General features: G+C 39.0%; 1 protein-coding gene across 1 annotated transcript; it reads right to left on the bottom strand.

Moving 5' to 3' along the window:
• Positions 1 to 1544: 1544 nt before the first annotated feature.
• csk (C-terminal Src kinase) lies at positions 1545 to 12963 on the bottom strand. The gene is made up of 13 exons (XM_010768074.1): positions 12506 to 12963; positions 6855 to 6954; positions 6624 to 6737; positions 6413 to 6525; positions 4823 to 5042; positions 3881 to 3974; positions 3700 to 3765; positions 3186 to 3285; positions 2994 to 3084; positions 2834 to 2907; positions 2341 to 2536; positions 2155 to 2241; positions 1545 to 1750 (listed from the first exon to the last, which is right to left on the bottom strand). The coding sequence occupies exons 2-13, from the start codon at positions 6867 to 6869 to the stop codon at positions 1565 to 1567; spliced, it is 1356 nt and encodes a 451-aa protein (XP_010766376.1). The 5' UTR covers positions 6870 to 6954; positions 12506 to 12963; the 3' UTR covers positions 1545 to 1564.
• Between the last annotated feature and the right edge of the window lie 130 nt (positions 12964 to 13093).

The following is a 13093-nucleotide window of genomic DNA, read 5'->3' on the forward strand; positions in this document are numbered from 1 at the left end:
TACATAACCACTATCACAGCCTCTGTTAATAAGAAACGGAACCTCTTGATAGCACTGTTAACTTAAACTGCAATGGCTTAAAGGAATAACTTTTATTAGAATATATCAAATCAAATCAGGTTTTATTTATAGAGCACATTTAAAAATGATTTTTGGTCGGCCAAAGTGGTGTACATGACATGTAATAAAAACACTTTACTACAATAATATCAAAAGACAATAATTTACAACAGCAAATATAAAAACAAAACACAGGGAAATGTCAGGAGTTATACTCTGACTAGAAGGCCTGAGAGAAGAAGTGAGTCTTCAGTGAGGATTTAAAAACCCCAAGGGTCTGGGCCGACCTCACATGGAGGGGCAGACTGTTCCAGAGCCTGGGGCCTAGCTGCTTGGTCCCCTCTGGTTTTTGAGCCTGGTCTTGATATAATATAAAATATTATAAAACAAGTACATACATTTGTACTCTTTTTTTAATACTGTACTTTATTAATCTAATGGCTGTTATTATCTTGTTATCCAGGTTTTTTAAATGCAACATATTATAAAAGTTGAGAGAAGGTTAATGGTGGAAGTAGAAAGCAGCAAAGAATAGAAATACTTAGTAACATATAAATATCTCCAAATTGTTTAGGTACCATTTGTATTTGATTTTGATTGATTTGATTTTGATTGGTTTAAAAGTGTAAATGAATAATTCCATATTAAATAGCTAATACTTGACTTTGAAAAAAAGGAAAATAAAAACGTTTTTTCAATATGTAATTTATTAACATTCTTTTTTCTCTTTACATACAAAATCCAGAATATTTGGTTCAATCTGAAGAATCAGAAAAATAGAAACATTTCATGATGTTGGATGGACAATTCTGTACATGGGAATGGTTTCTACATGAATCAGCTGAATGGTGTTCTATATCAGTAGTCAAGTTTACATTTGTCCACACTTCCTTTTATAGGGCATTTGAAATAGACAATAAAAAATGTAAAGCTGCATAATTAAAGTTATTTTAACTTAGTCCTCTTAAAAAAATAATTATACGATCATGCAGTAAGGTGTACCATGAAACTGTAAAAAAAAAAAAAGAATAGAGTGTGTAATGATGTATCAAAACCATCTTTCTACTTTTGACATGTCTCTCCTCTTTAAACCGATACAATGGATTCAGTCAACTTAGTCAAATTATGTCACGGTCCACAGTAAATGTTCATACAAAATAATGCAGTCCCCAATACGACCAAGGCTATCAACATAAAGGTCATAAAATACACAAAACAAGTCAAGGCACTGTGTATTAAAGAAAGACTCGTTGATATGACAGTTAATCATTCACTCTTGAAAACCTAGCGCAGAAAGAGCAACCGAATCAGATATTAAGAGTAACTGCAATATGAACACCCTGAGACATGGATGCTGCTAAGGAACATAAACGTTGACAGTTATATCGGTTCACGGACAAATCTAACATTGTCTTCAAAATATTTCTTCCTCCTAGGTTGTGGTCCAAGTGGTCGAAATGAAGGGAGAGGAAAGTCACTTTTTGTATCCGTTCTGTCAGATGTGTTAAGGTTTTTTCCCTTTCCCTTGGTTGATATGTTGTAGCCACTCCTTCAACATCTGAAAGCTTGGTCGAGCAGCAGGGTCCAGGTTCCAGCACTGTTTCATGATGTTATACACCACTTCAGGACAGCCATCTGGACAGTCCATTTTGTATCCCTTCTCCACTCGAGGCACGACGTCTTTTAACGGCTACAGAATGGAATAAGGAGTTGTGAGAAAGACAGTGTTGACAGAAAACAGCTTAAGGACGATTTGAGGCAAACTATGTAACTCGTTAAAATACAGTCAACACATTCAAACTCACTGCATATACAGTTCTAGTTTTATATATTTTCATTAAAGAGCAATGTGGTTGATTGTCTCTTTTTTATCTAATGAATGCATTTTTGGTACATACATTATAAGTAGTGTTATATTATGTAGAAAGGTTGCAATACCACATCATAATTGTACACTTTAGTATGATACTCTCAGGTATTACAGCAAAAGGAAAGAGTCCAGGCTGTTTCTGATAGTTTTACTCTTAAATCAAAACCCTTATTTTTCCTTAATATTTTCTTTATGCCTCTTCCCGAAAAGATATTGGTACTTACAATTCTTGGGTAAGGCACTCGGCCGAAAGAGTAAATCTCCCAAAGCAGAATACCGTAGCTCCAAACATCCGATTTGGTGGAGAATTTCTATTGATTAGGAAAAAAAACACACGTAGAGTTTATTTCACATCTTGGGAGCTACACAAGGCAAAGCACCAACAACAGTCCATGAAAACAACAGCATACCTTTTCCCTGAGAGCCTCCGGGGCGGTCCACTTCACCGGCAGCTTGGCAGTGTCCTGAGTGGAGGAGGCCTCTTTGGTCAGACCAAAGTCACTGACTTTGGCCATGTTGTCTTCTGACACAAGAACGTTGCGGGCTGCTAAATCTCGGTGGACAAAGTTGTTGTTTTCCAGGTAAGCCATGGCTTCACAGACGTCTCTGTGAAAGCACAGCAAAACAAAGTTCAAAACCTCAGAACTGTTGTCTTTCCACATTCAAATGTGGGATCAAAAACATGCAGTATACACTTCCTGATGATCCAATAAAACATGGGCAATCCTAAAGTGTACACAGTAGAATGTTCTTGCAGTTCAACATGGTTTAGTTTAAATCTAGTGAGCCTTGCTTACAATGTATTTACCCTAATCATATCTCCAACATTATGCAGCCCATCAAAAACAAGCTTCCCTGACTTTAATATAGTGTAATTGTAGATAAAGTGTTAGTCATACGCACAGAACAAAATTAAGGAGAGCTTCTCCATCAAGTACTGTCCGGCCTCTGGAACGCAAGTAGTCAACCAAACAGCCCTGAAAAAACAAAAACAGAAATGTTATATATTTTTTATGTCACTCTGGAGGTTGACACGTTTTCAGAGAGACAGTCTGCCACTCACTTTGGCCATGTACTCAGTAACTATAAACAGACTCCCGTTCTCCTCGACGATCACTCCAAGCAGCCCCACTAGGTTATCATGCCGTAGTTGCCTGAGAGAGGAGAAGAGCACACAGACATGTTATTTGTTTACATGTTACTTGTGCATTTGTGTTTCTAAAACCAGAGTGGCAAAATATCTAATCTTTCTTACGTCATGACAGAAGCCTCTTCAATAAAGGCCTGTGCTGTAGCATCGTTCTTTATGCACTTCACAGCTACTTTAGTCCCTCTGTAGTCTCCCACCATGACATCTGAGGTGAATACAAACAATAGAAAATCAATGGTTAACTCACATTTTAAAGTGTCATCCCTTTGATATACAAAACAAACAAATATGAAAAACCAAAGCCTTCTCTTAAACCATGAGAGGTGAGGGAATGTGTTTCATTGTTAAAGGTTTTCTACCTGATATTTAGTTTACATAACAAAGTTTGCATGTCCAAGGTTTTACTCGACTTTTATCAAAACCTTTATACAAATTCTATACACAAGATGTAATGCTGAATTTGTACCTATACCTGTTCATAGTATACTGTTTGTGTTTGTAAAGTCAGTCTACTCCTGTCTACATGCTCAGTATACATATCAGAACTTTGCCATATGTAAGCAGTACAATACAATTAGGTCACTTTTCTACTATTCAAAGTAAACTTGAAGCAACTTGCCTCCAAATTCTCCTTTTCCAATAACCTGCTGCAGCTTGAGGTCTTTTCTGCTCATCGACCAGCCACCTGTTGGCCATTTAAAGAGGAAACAACATGAAGCTGAAACATAACAGGCCCATACATGCTCCTCGTAAATAATGTGGATGCATAAATTGTAATTGACCAACAAACGGAGACTCACCCCTGGAGAACTCTTCCTGAGCGGCCACCGTGCCTTCCTCCAGCTTTGGCTTTATTAGTTTGGTGCACAGACCATCAGCATCTTTGGTGTAGTGCTACATACAGAGCAAAAACAAACAAAGGATGAAGAGAAATGGACACACTAGCATTACAGCACTTTAAGGGGTCTCCAAAAGTTGCTTATTGCATATAGCCTTATTGTTTCTAGAAAACAGAACAACCTTTGGTACATCATTAGCTCAATTATTTATCAGGTGATACTCCACCTGGACAAAATCCTTTTGCCTTTAAAGAATGAAAATGTTGCTGGATTATTGTAAATGTACTGCGTTTTCTGGAAGAGGTCCATATCAATTTGAATAATGAAGTCTCACTTTAAATAAAAATGACTTGTTGAACTGTTTGTTCTTGATTCATAATATTGTATCTGCGGTTTTGACTTTTATTTAGGCATATAACTGTACCACCTTTCGATAACAGAGCATCAACCAGCATTAAAGTTCTCAGGCATTTAAACTCAGCAGTGCTTCAGAATGACCAATAGAGGGCTGTAAAGTCAAATTAGCTAAATATATAATGGACAACGGAAAAAGGTTTCCCCTTAAATAGGTCGGACTAAAAATACTCATGACTATTTCGAAGGCTTCAGTTAAAAATAAGCATGTTAAAAAGGAAAGGGACTCGTTTTGAGAGTAAAAGGCCCCGCGTCTTTTTGAGGTTAGAACTTTGCACCTCAGCTTGTTCACTCTTCCTCTTTGACACTTCCTGTTCATTATTTGTTCCAGGAACTGTATGTGGTCTATGAGGTAGCACAGAGACGCGGGGGCTCATAACAGGAAAACACAACAAACATACAGTAGACAGAGATCTATATAGCACAAGGGCGAGCACTCGAAACATCCCGTTTTATGAATAAAGACTAAACAGAGATCTAATGTCTTACCTCAACCAGCTGCATGAGGTTTTCAAAGTACCCCTCGTCATCGATGGTGAGCTTGCCGTTGGAGTAGACGATGCGATAGTGCTCCACCTTGCTTTCGCAGCTCACACACAGGGTATAGTCGCCGGGGAAGTTGGTGCTCTCTCGCACCAAGAACAGGCCGGTTTCATGAGGGACAAGCAACTGCTCTGCCTGTTCCCGAGTTATCTTCCCATGAAACCATCTGGGAGTCAAGACGCAGAGAAGCAGCAAATGAATAGAGGCCACTACAACAATGTCACCAAAACTAATCTAATCACAACAATCTTTAAAATGAGGATAATGTATGCATTCTAGAAACTAAATGATTTAAATCTATTTGAATTGTTTCAGCTAACTTCCTACTGTTTGCATCAGTCATTTAAAAACATATTACAGGTGCAGGCACACAAAACAACTGTCCCTCAATGAAATTATGAACTTCTTAATGTTCTGTTATGTCCCGCCATCTTTTTTTTTTTTACAGTTTTTTTGCACTTTATAATATTGTATTACTGTAAATGGGGGCTTAATGCAAATAAAACCAATACTGTTCTGGAGATAAAAGGTATAGATGACACTCATTTGCATATGAAAGAGCCACAGTATGTACAGTAAACTCATTTACATGTCTCCATGAGAAAGTTACATTCCACTATCACACAGAAAACCTTTCTTCTGACAGGAACAGAAGCAGCTTCCCTCTGAGGTACGACAACAGGGATTTTCCCTTTAGTTAGGGATTTCATATTCACAAACATGATACAGCTTTCACTCAAAAGGTCGACATCCCTTTTTACTATTCATGTCAGGTTATATTTACAATAATTCAGTAAGAGCTGCATTTCCTATGATAACATCAGCTGCAGTCCTTTGATACTCCAACTGTAAAAAGGTGTTGCTGTACAAGCAGAATGGATGCTCAGAAACACAGTTCTGTAGGACATTATACATCTTTAAAGTGAGGTTTTAATTAGATAAAGTTTAGGGTAGCAGTTATTCCTTTTTGATGGCTGTATTTTGCCATGTTATGTTTTAAAGTGCCTTTTTGTGGGTGTGTTTAAGGCAAGGGTTGTTGTTTTGTAGCTTGGTTTGCCCTTATTAAGTCCTTCTAGACATTATTTTGTGATTAAGAGCTCTAAAAAAAAAACTTTTATTCATTCACATGCTTGCATGCATGCACACAAAATTCAATCATGTGGACAAACAGAGAGATTTTTTAGATAACTTCAGTCTGAGATAGACGAGAAACAACAGGAAGCTACGCAGGGCTGAGCTGGAAACAGACACAAGTGCACTGCAATTACACAACAGCCCGACCCATCTGTGGTCGCCATTCACATAACTGCAGCGCCACTGCCACGACAAATAGCCCATCTGCCTACAGCAACCACACAGCCACAGAGCGAGGGCAACGTCGAGCTATTTTAGCCATCGCTGCAGAAGCAAACCAGAGCTAGTGTGGTGGCAACTTTTGAAATATAGAGAACACACATAAGTCTAATCATGTTTGCTATTCAGAGTGAAAGATAATATTGAACATCAGAAGTCAAACATGATAATCTGTGTACTCACGGCATCAAACTCAGCTTCCCTCCTGATTTCACACCTTCTCTTTTCGTAACATAATTGGCAGGAATCGTTCCCTCGCGACCGGCAACATTTTTAGCTTTGTACCAGTTTGGATCCTGAAAAACAAAATTTCAGAAATGAATAATTAAAATAGTGGTGTGGATTAAATATTGCATTTTTAAAAAACTAAAAGTTATAGGCACTGTAACTTTACCTTGGTGACGATAATAATACTCAACACGTCTCCTTTGTTGAAGGGCAGGTCCTGTTCTGATGTGCCTTTAAAATTGTACCTGGCAACACACTCTGTGCCCTGCGGCCATGGAGTCTACGGGAAATGGGCACATCACTAATTAGTAAACAAATGTCACACACATTTCTCATCAGACATGTCTTGTTGTGTATCTACGTTTTGACTTGCACCCTCTCTGGAGGCCTGTCTTACCTGCACCTCCGTCATGGTGAGGCGGTTCAATCCTCTCACAGGGGATGATGTTTTCTAGCTGCTAACATTAGAGCTGGTAACACACACAAACATGCAGTACCTACAAAAAGAAACAGAATGAAGTCAGTATGCCAGCCTTACTATATCTACACACAAAGTATCAGCAAGACAATTCATGTGTGTTTTATTGGTGTGTAAGTGCATATTAATAGTATGAGAAATACACTTTCCCCTCACATCGTAAACTGGAACCCATTACAAAATTCAAAACCGCTCTTCAAAACCATCATTTGAACCCATCTTACTTACTTTAACAGCAGTTTACACCGATCTTGAATCTGAGTTATTTTCACTTGCCCATTGTATATCTCATTATGAGGATTCCATTGATGTTCACGTACTGGTGCTTCTTTTGCTAATGCGTACGTTTTGTGTTCGAACAGGCAGAGGTGGGAAGTAACTAAGTACATTTACTCAAGTACTTTAATTAGGTACAATTTTAGGACACTTGTTCTTTACTCAACATTTTCCATTTTATGCTACTTTGTACTTCTCTTCCACTACAATTCAGAGGTAAATTGTGTGTACTGTCACTTCACTACATTTATTTTATAGCTTTAGTTACTTATATTTGGATTAATTATGTGAAATATAATCAACACTTAAATAAGACTTTAGTTACACCTGGAGTAAATTAAAAAGCTACCTTGGAGCATACTAAGTCATTAAAACTCGCTGCACCTTTACCAGCTTTGATAACACTTTAATGCATCAATAATTAAATGGAAAATATATATATATATATTACATTATTCTGAAATGGACCAATTTGGATAATAAGTACTTTAAGTATATTTTGATGCTAATACTTTTCTACTTTTACTTGAGTAACATTTTGAATGAAGGACTTTTACTTCTAACAGAGTATTCCAAAACTCTGGTACTTCTACTTTTACTCAAGTACGAGATCTGAGTACTTCTCCCACCTCTGGCTACAGGTGTGATGTAAGGTGACCTTGAGTGACATGAACGCGGTGTATATTTGTAATGTCATGTATAATTTGTTCAATAGTCAACAATTCAGCTATTATCAGAATGCACTAGAATAGCGTCAGATCAGACCGTGTGAGTAAAAATAACTCACTGGTTCAGAAAGCAGAACTTACAAGTCTTCTTTTTTTGAAATCACACTTTCACAACTGGGGCAGAATGTTTCCATGATGCAGAATAACAGTACAGTTTGTACCTAAAGACAAGGCTTCAGCGAACATAGAAATATACTCTATAGAAGATTTCTGAAAATATTCTAGCCTATTAAGAAAAGGCGGTAAACGTAATCTATTATGTAGTATGTACTCCATATGGTGCTCGGTTCATTTTGACCAAAAATGGACACTCCGCTCTCCAGCCAAGCACCAATGACTGGCCGTTGTAGGAGTTAAGATAGTTCTGTTCAGCGGAGGAATGCAAACTTGTGGTCTAACCAGGCCAGTGGGACTCATCCAGCCCAGCGTTTCTTTGCGTCAATAAAGCAGCCACTGCAACTCTAACCTTAGACCTGAGTCACCCAGGGGCCGCGTTTCCATGATACATGCACAACACATCAGAGCCGGTATAACGAAATGATGACCTCTGGATTAAGTCATGCTTAACATCCCCTCTCTCAATCCTTCCGCCGAAAAACACCACTTCCTCTCTTCCTGTATCAGTTCCCATGGAGAAGTGGGGGGGGGAATTAATGGTCAGTGCTAAGGGAAAATCCTGGCTGATAGATCTGTCACTTTACATGAGGTCACATCCTCCGACGTCTCCATTACTGTGCAATGAGCTTCCTGTGAGAGAGCCCAAATTTAGAAAACACCAGTATTTGGGTGGGGTTCTCTTTAAGCTCTTCCTTTTAAAAGCATATTTCTTACATTGAATACATAAACTGGCATTTCTTCTATGTCATACATTTAAATAAAGGTCCAGCCTCTTCAAAGACACTAAATGTGAGACTTAAAACTTCCATGTCTCCCAGAGAGGACTGTCATCACCCAGTATGATGAGGATGACGCGGATGTTGTCCCCCATGGAGACCCACAGCTGTCTATCTGGACATATTTCCCAGGCCCAGCAACCAAGCAAGGACACCCCCACTTTGCATCTGCTCGTCCCAAACGCATCTTTTCTATGTGACACTTTGACATTTCACTCGGGGGGGAATGTTCTAACAGGAAACACACAAACTATAAGTCTGAAACTAGTAGAGCATTATTCTCATTGTAAAGAATCCTAACCCAAATCCCTCCAGATGACCCCTATTAACGGTTTAAAAGTCTACGCATAAGGAACTCATTTTAGCTGCATAGCCTTGCTTTTATAGATTGAAGTATATTTTATTAATACAATTTGTGTTGTTTTAGTGAATGTTTTTTTAAAGGGCTGTCTGTTTTACGTGAAAATGAAAGATTGGAACACATGTTATAAATAGCACCAAAAATAAGGCAGTGGATCACGAAAGTGGAACAAAAACTATTCGTGCTTGGACTAAATGTCATTGTGATCTATCCAACAGTTCTCAAGGCATTACATTTGAAGTCAATCCATCTAATAGTTGTTGAGATATTACAGCCTTGACCAAAGAGGACTGACCAACAACGCCATCCCAAGAGCAATGCTACTAGTTTGGTTACAAATACAATCTTAATAAAATCTACGTAGAGTACAAATGCTCACTATGCTCTAAAACAGAATTTGTTGATTGCAACAGAATCTGTCTGTCCTCATTGAAGAAGCAAAGTGATCTCACCGACTGAGGAATAGATGAGTGGGGCCACGCATTTCTTTAATTCCTGTCTTTTGGGACAGTCCACTCATCGCAACAGCAGGCCAGCAGCGGTTGACTGAAAGGGACAGAACTCGGTCTGTCATGGTGTCACATTGCCATTTCCAGAGAGCTCCACATGGAACCACAGCTTGTTCGATTCAGTAAGGGGACAAGGCTATCATTGTGAGTTTCTACTGACCCCTGAGCTTCTACTGACCTCTGTCTCATTGAGGAGTTTATCATCATAAATCAGTCAGCCCAGTAACTGGCTTTAGGTTCAGTAAAGCTTCAGTTCAGTAGTTATCAGTTGCACTTCATATTTTATGCAGCGAGTTCAAGTGTCAGCTGCTCTGGTATTATGAAGTAAATGATCTCAAACAGGCACACATAAATACAATGATATGTTTTAAGCAGTGAATTTATATATCAGACTGTGGAAATTGTGTGTTACAGAAGAAACGACTCATGGCATAAGCTACTGAGAACAACAGGAAATCAGCAAACCCAGTGGCAGACTTAACATGAAATGAGTCAGAAAGAAGCTCAGAGAGCACAAAAACACTCCAAATGTAACAAGTAACTCAAATACAGGTGCCATACCTGTAGATAGAGAGCTACTGTAGATACAATAGTCCCATTTTGCATATTCTTGACATCCATAACAATCTAATTGTTCAAACCAAACTGGTTGATCAACATTTGGCTCTTGTCTTTTGCAAGCCAGTCGCAGTCTGAACTTTACAGATGAGAGTTAGCCTGACTGAACCAAGCAAGACAGGACAGGAATGTAAAAATATGTTCTTTGGTCTTGTTTAAATCTGCCACTCCCTGGACTATCTGCAGACGTGAAAATGTTGATCATGTAAGGTGTAGAAAAACTGCTGTGATACAGTGACGTCTATGTGGACATTTGTCACTGAAAAACAACGTTATTCACTGGTCTTTGAAATGTTTCTTCAAAGTACATTTACTCCATTACTGTAAGTAGATTTTTGTAGGGACGTGTACTTCACTTGAGTATTTCTATTTGAGGGTACTTAAGCTCCACTATACCTTTCAGAGGGAAATATTCTACCTTTCACTCCACAGCATTTTTCTGACAGCTAGATTTACTCATAATTACAATTAACATTTACCATTGAATAGAAACATAGCTACTGTATATAAACAAATCAAATCAAATGCCTTGTTAACGATTAATTCAGAGGCTGGATGGGATCCTCTGGACACCTGACAATTATATAAAGTATCTCAAATGTAAAACGACTTGATCAGCTACAAAAGTAAAATGCTGCCTACATATCGATACACCAATATTAACAATCTAATAATATAGTATGCAATAAAACAGACACAGCGGCCATGTAATGATGTAAGGAGTACTCTTGGTGTGTTTTGTTGATAAAATCTCTGTGCTTTAAGTGTGATTTGAAGCAATACTTTTAAAATGAGCAGTATGTCTGTGTTATTGACTGTGTGCTCCTGCATCTCTATGTGCAGCAGGGGGTCCTGGGTAATCTGCCTCTCATACATGTATGATCCTGACCCTCCTGCCTCGGGAGGCTCTTTTGACTGCTTTGATGCTGCTGCCCTGTTATCATCACCATTACAGCAGCAGGGTGGCAGGGCCAAGTGCACCGAGAAGGACACAATGGTACCGAAACAGAAAGAGTTCCTGCCAACGTTCAGCCATGCGAGTCTGAGAGCCTGCAGATGTTTTTCAGAAAGCTCAGAGGAGGAAATCACCTCTGCCTCCGGGACAGCAGCTTGACTGTGGAGCTCACTGTATCAACTGTCTGCAGGAAGTAAGACAGGAAGTACGAATCCAGTGGCAGGCCCTGCTGCACAAGCCTTCATTGTGTCACTTTAATGACTGTCAGTATTGCCTCTGAGGCTGATATAAGGCGGCATAAAAGCCATTGACAGGGTATACATGTAAAACAGCACCTTGCTTATCATAATAAAATACAAAACGTCACATTGAAAAGCTAAACTGTCGTCAGAGTGGCAGGGGGAAACCCCCCCCCCCTCAATTTGGCACCCAGGCATTACAACAAACTTTGCATTTTACGTCTATCCAAAGTTCGAACATGTGTGGGTAATTGATGATTTAAAACTAGTCTACACGTCAAAAACACCATGTAAGGCAACGCTTGAATGCCTGAGCAGCAGACGGATACTTCCTGGCTGAGAGCTGTGCTCAACATGCCCTGCTGATGCAGCCGTGCATGCAACACATGCTTTGCTGTGGTTTCAAGAGCCTGTTTCACAAGCTTCTTGCTTCTTTCAGATGTGTCACCCTCCATCTTCTGCCATATTATAAAGACAATGCTAGCCATCAGCAGACTAGCTTCAGTCTTTTTCAGAAACTTGCAAAAGGGGCATCACCCTGAAACACACCTAATGGCTCCTCAGTTCCTCTCTCTCACAAATGCTGGTTCTGGTTGGTAAATTGTTTCATTAGAATGAGAGATAAGTGACAAAAAGCAATAGCAAACTGAAATACATTATTAACCCTCTACTTCTGCATTATGTTTTACAATATAAGACACAAATAAACGTTAAAAGATGACAGGCTATGTGACAGTTTTGAGTCAGCAGGATACATTGCCTATTATCAATACTATTATCTACCATGTTGGAACAGAGACATTTAGAGGGCTGCGTGATGCAACTGCTGCACCCCACATTGGCAGGATATGACACATTTAGTTATCATGTACTCATTATATACAAGGAAGTAAAATTAACTTAAGGGTTGTTAAGTAGCCTACTTCAACCACAACACAGCAACTTCACTGTATCTGCAAGCAAAGGCTCAATTTCAAAATAGAACTCTTACCTTTTTTTCAGGCAAAAACCGAGACGTTTCGGGTAATAACAGGTGACTTGTTTACTGTCCGAAGAGCCTTTTCATCTGAGCGACAGCACACAAATTCCCATTCACCCCAAAAAAATACCGACAGTTGATATCGAGGCGAAAAAACAAACCAAAGCCCCGATGAGGAAGTGAAATCTGTCCCAGGTGACACGAAACCTTCAGCAGTCCAAAAGTATCTCGATAAAACAAGCCGAGACTTTAGTTGGTGCGTCTCCTGTCAACATCACCTGAAAAAGCCCCTTTATATGAAGAAAAAACAACTTTGCTACGAACTTCTCACTGCAGTCTCGACGGTGATTTTGTGGAAAAAGTCAAAATGAGTGAGGAGAAAACGCGATAACCCAACTTGTTAAATAATGCAGCCATTAAACGATTGCTTTCAGATTAATATGAGTGTACTTCAGCCCACTCCTTTTCGCAGTCACACACATTCAAGTTTTCTTTGCCCCACCTTGTTTTTGCAGTGCACATGCGCGTTAGTGAGAAACTAGTACGGCTAAAAATGTATCATTAAATTCATTTCAGGCGATTTGGTGAAGGTGTTAGATC

The sequence above is a fragment of the Notothenia coriiceps genome, unplaced genomic scaffold (genome assembly GCF_000735185.1).
Source record: "Notothenia coriiceps isolate Sejong01 unplaced genomic scaffold, NC01 NC01_scaffold00000339, whole genome shotgun sequence".
NCBI classification, from domain to species: Eukaryota; Metazoa; Chordata; class Actinopteri; order Perciformes; family Nototheniidae; genus Notothenia; species Notothenia coriiceps.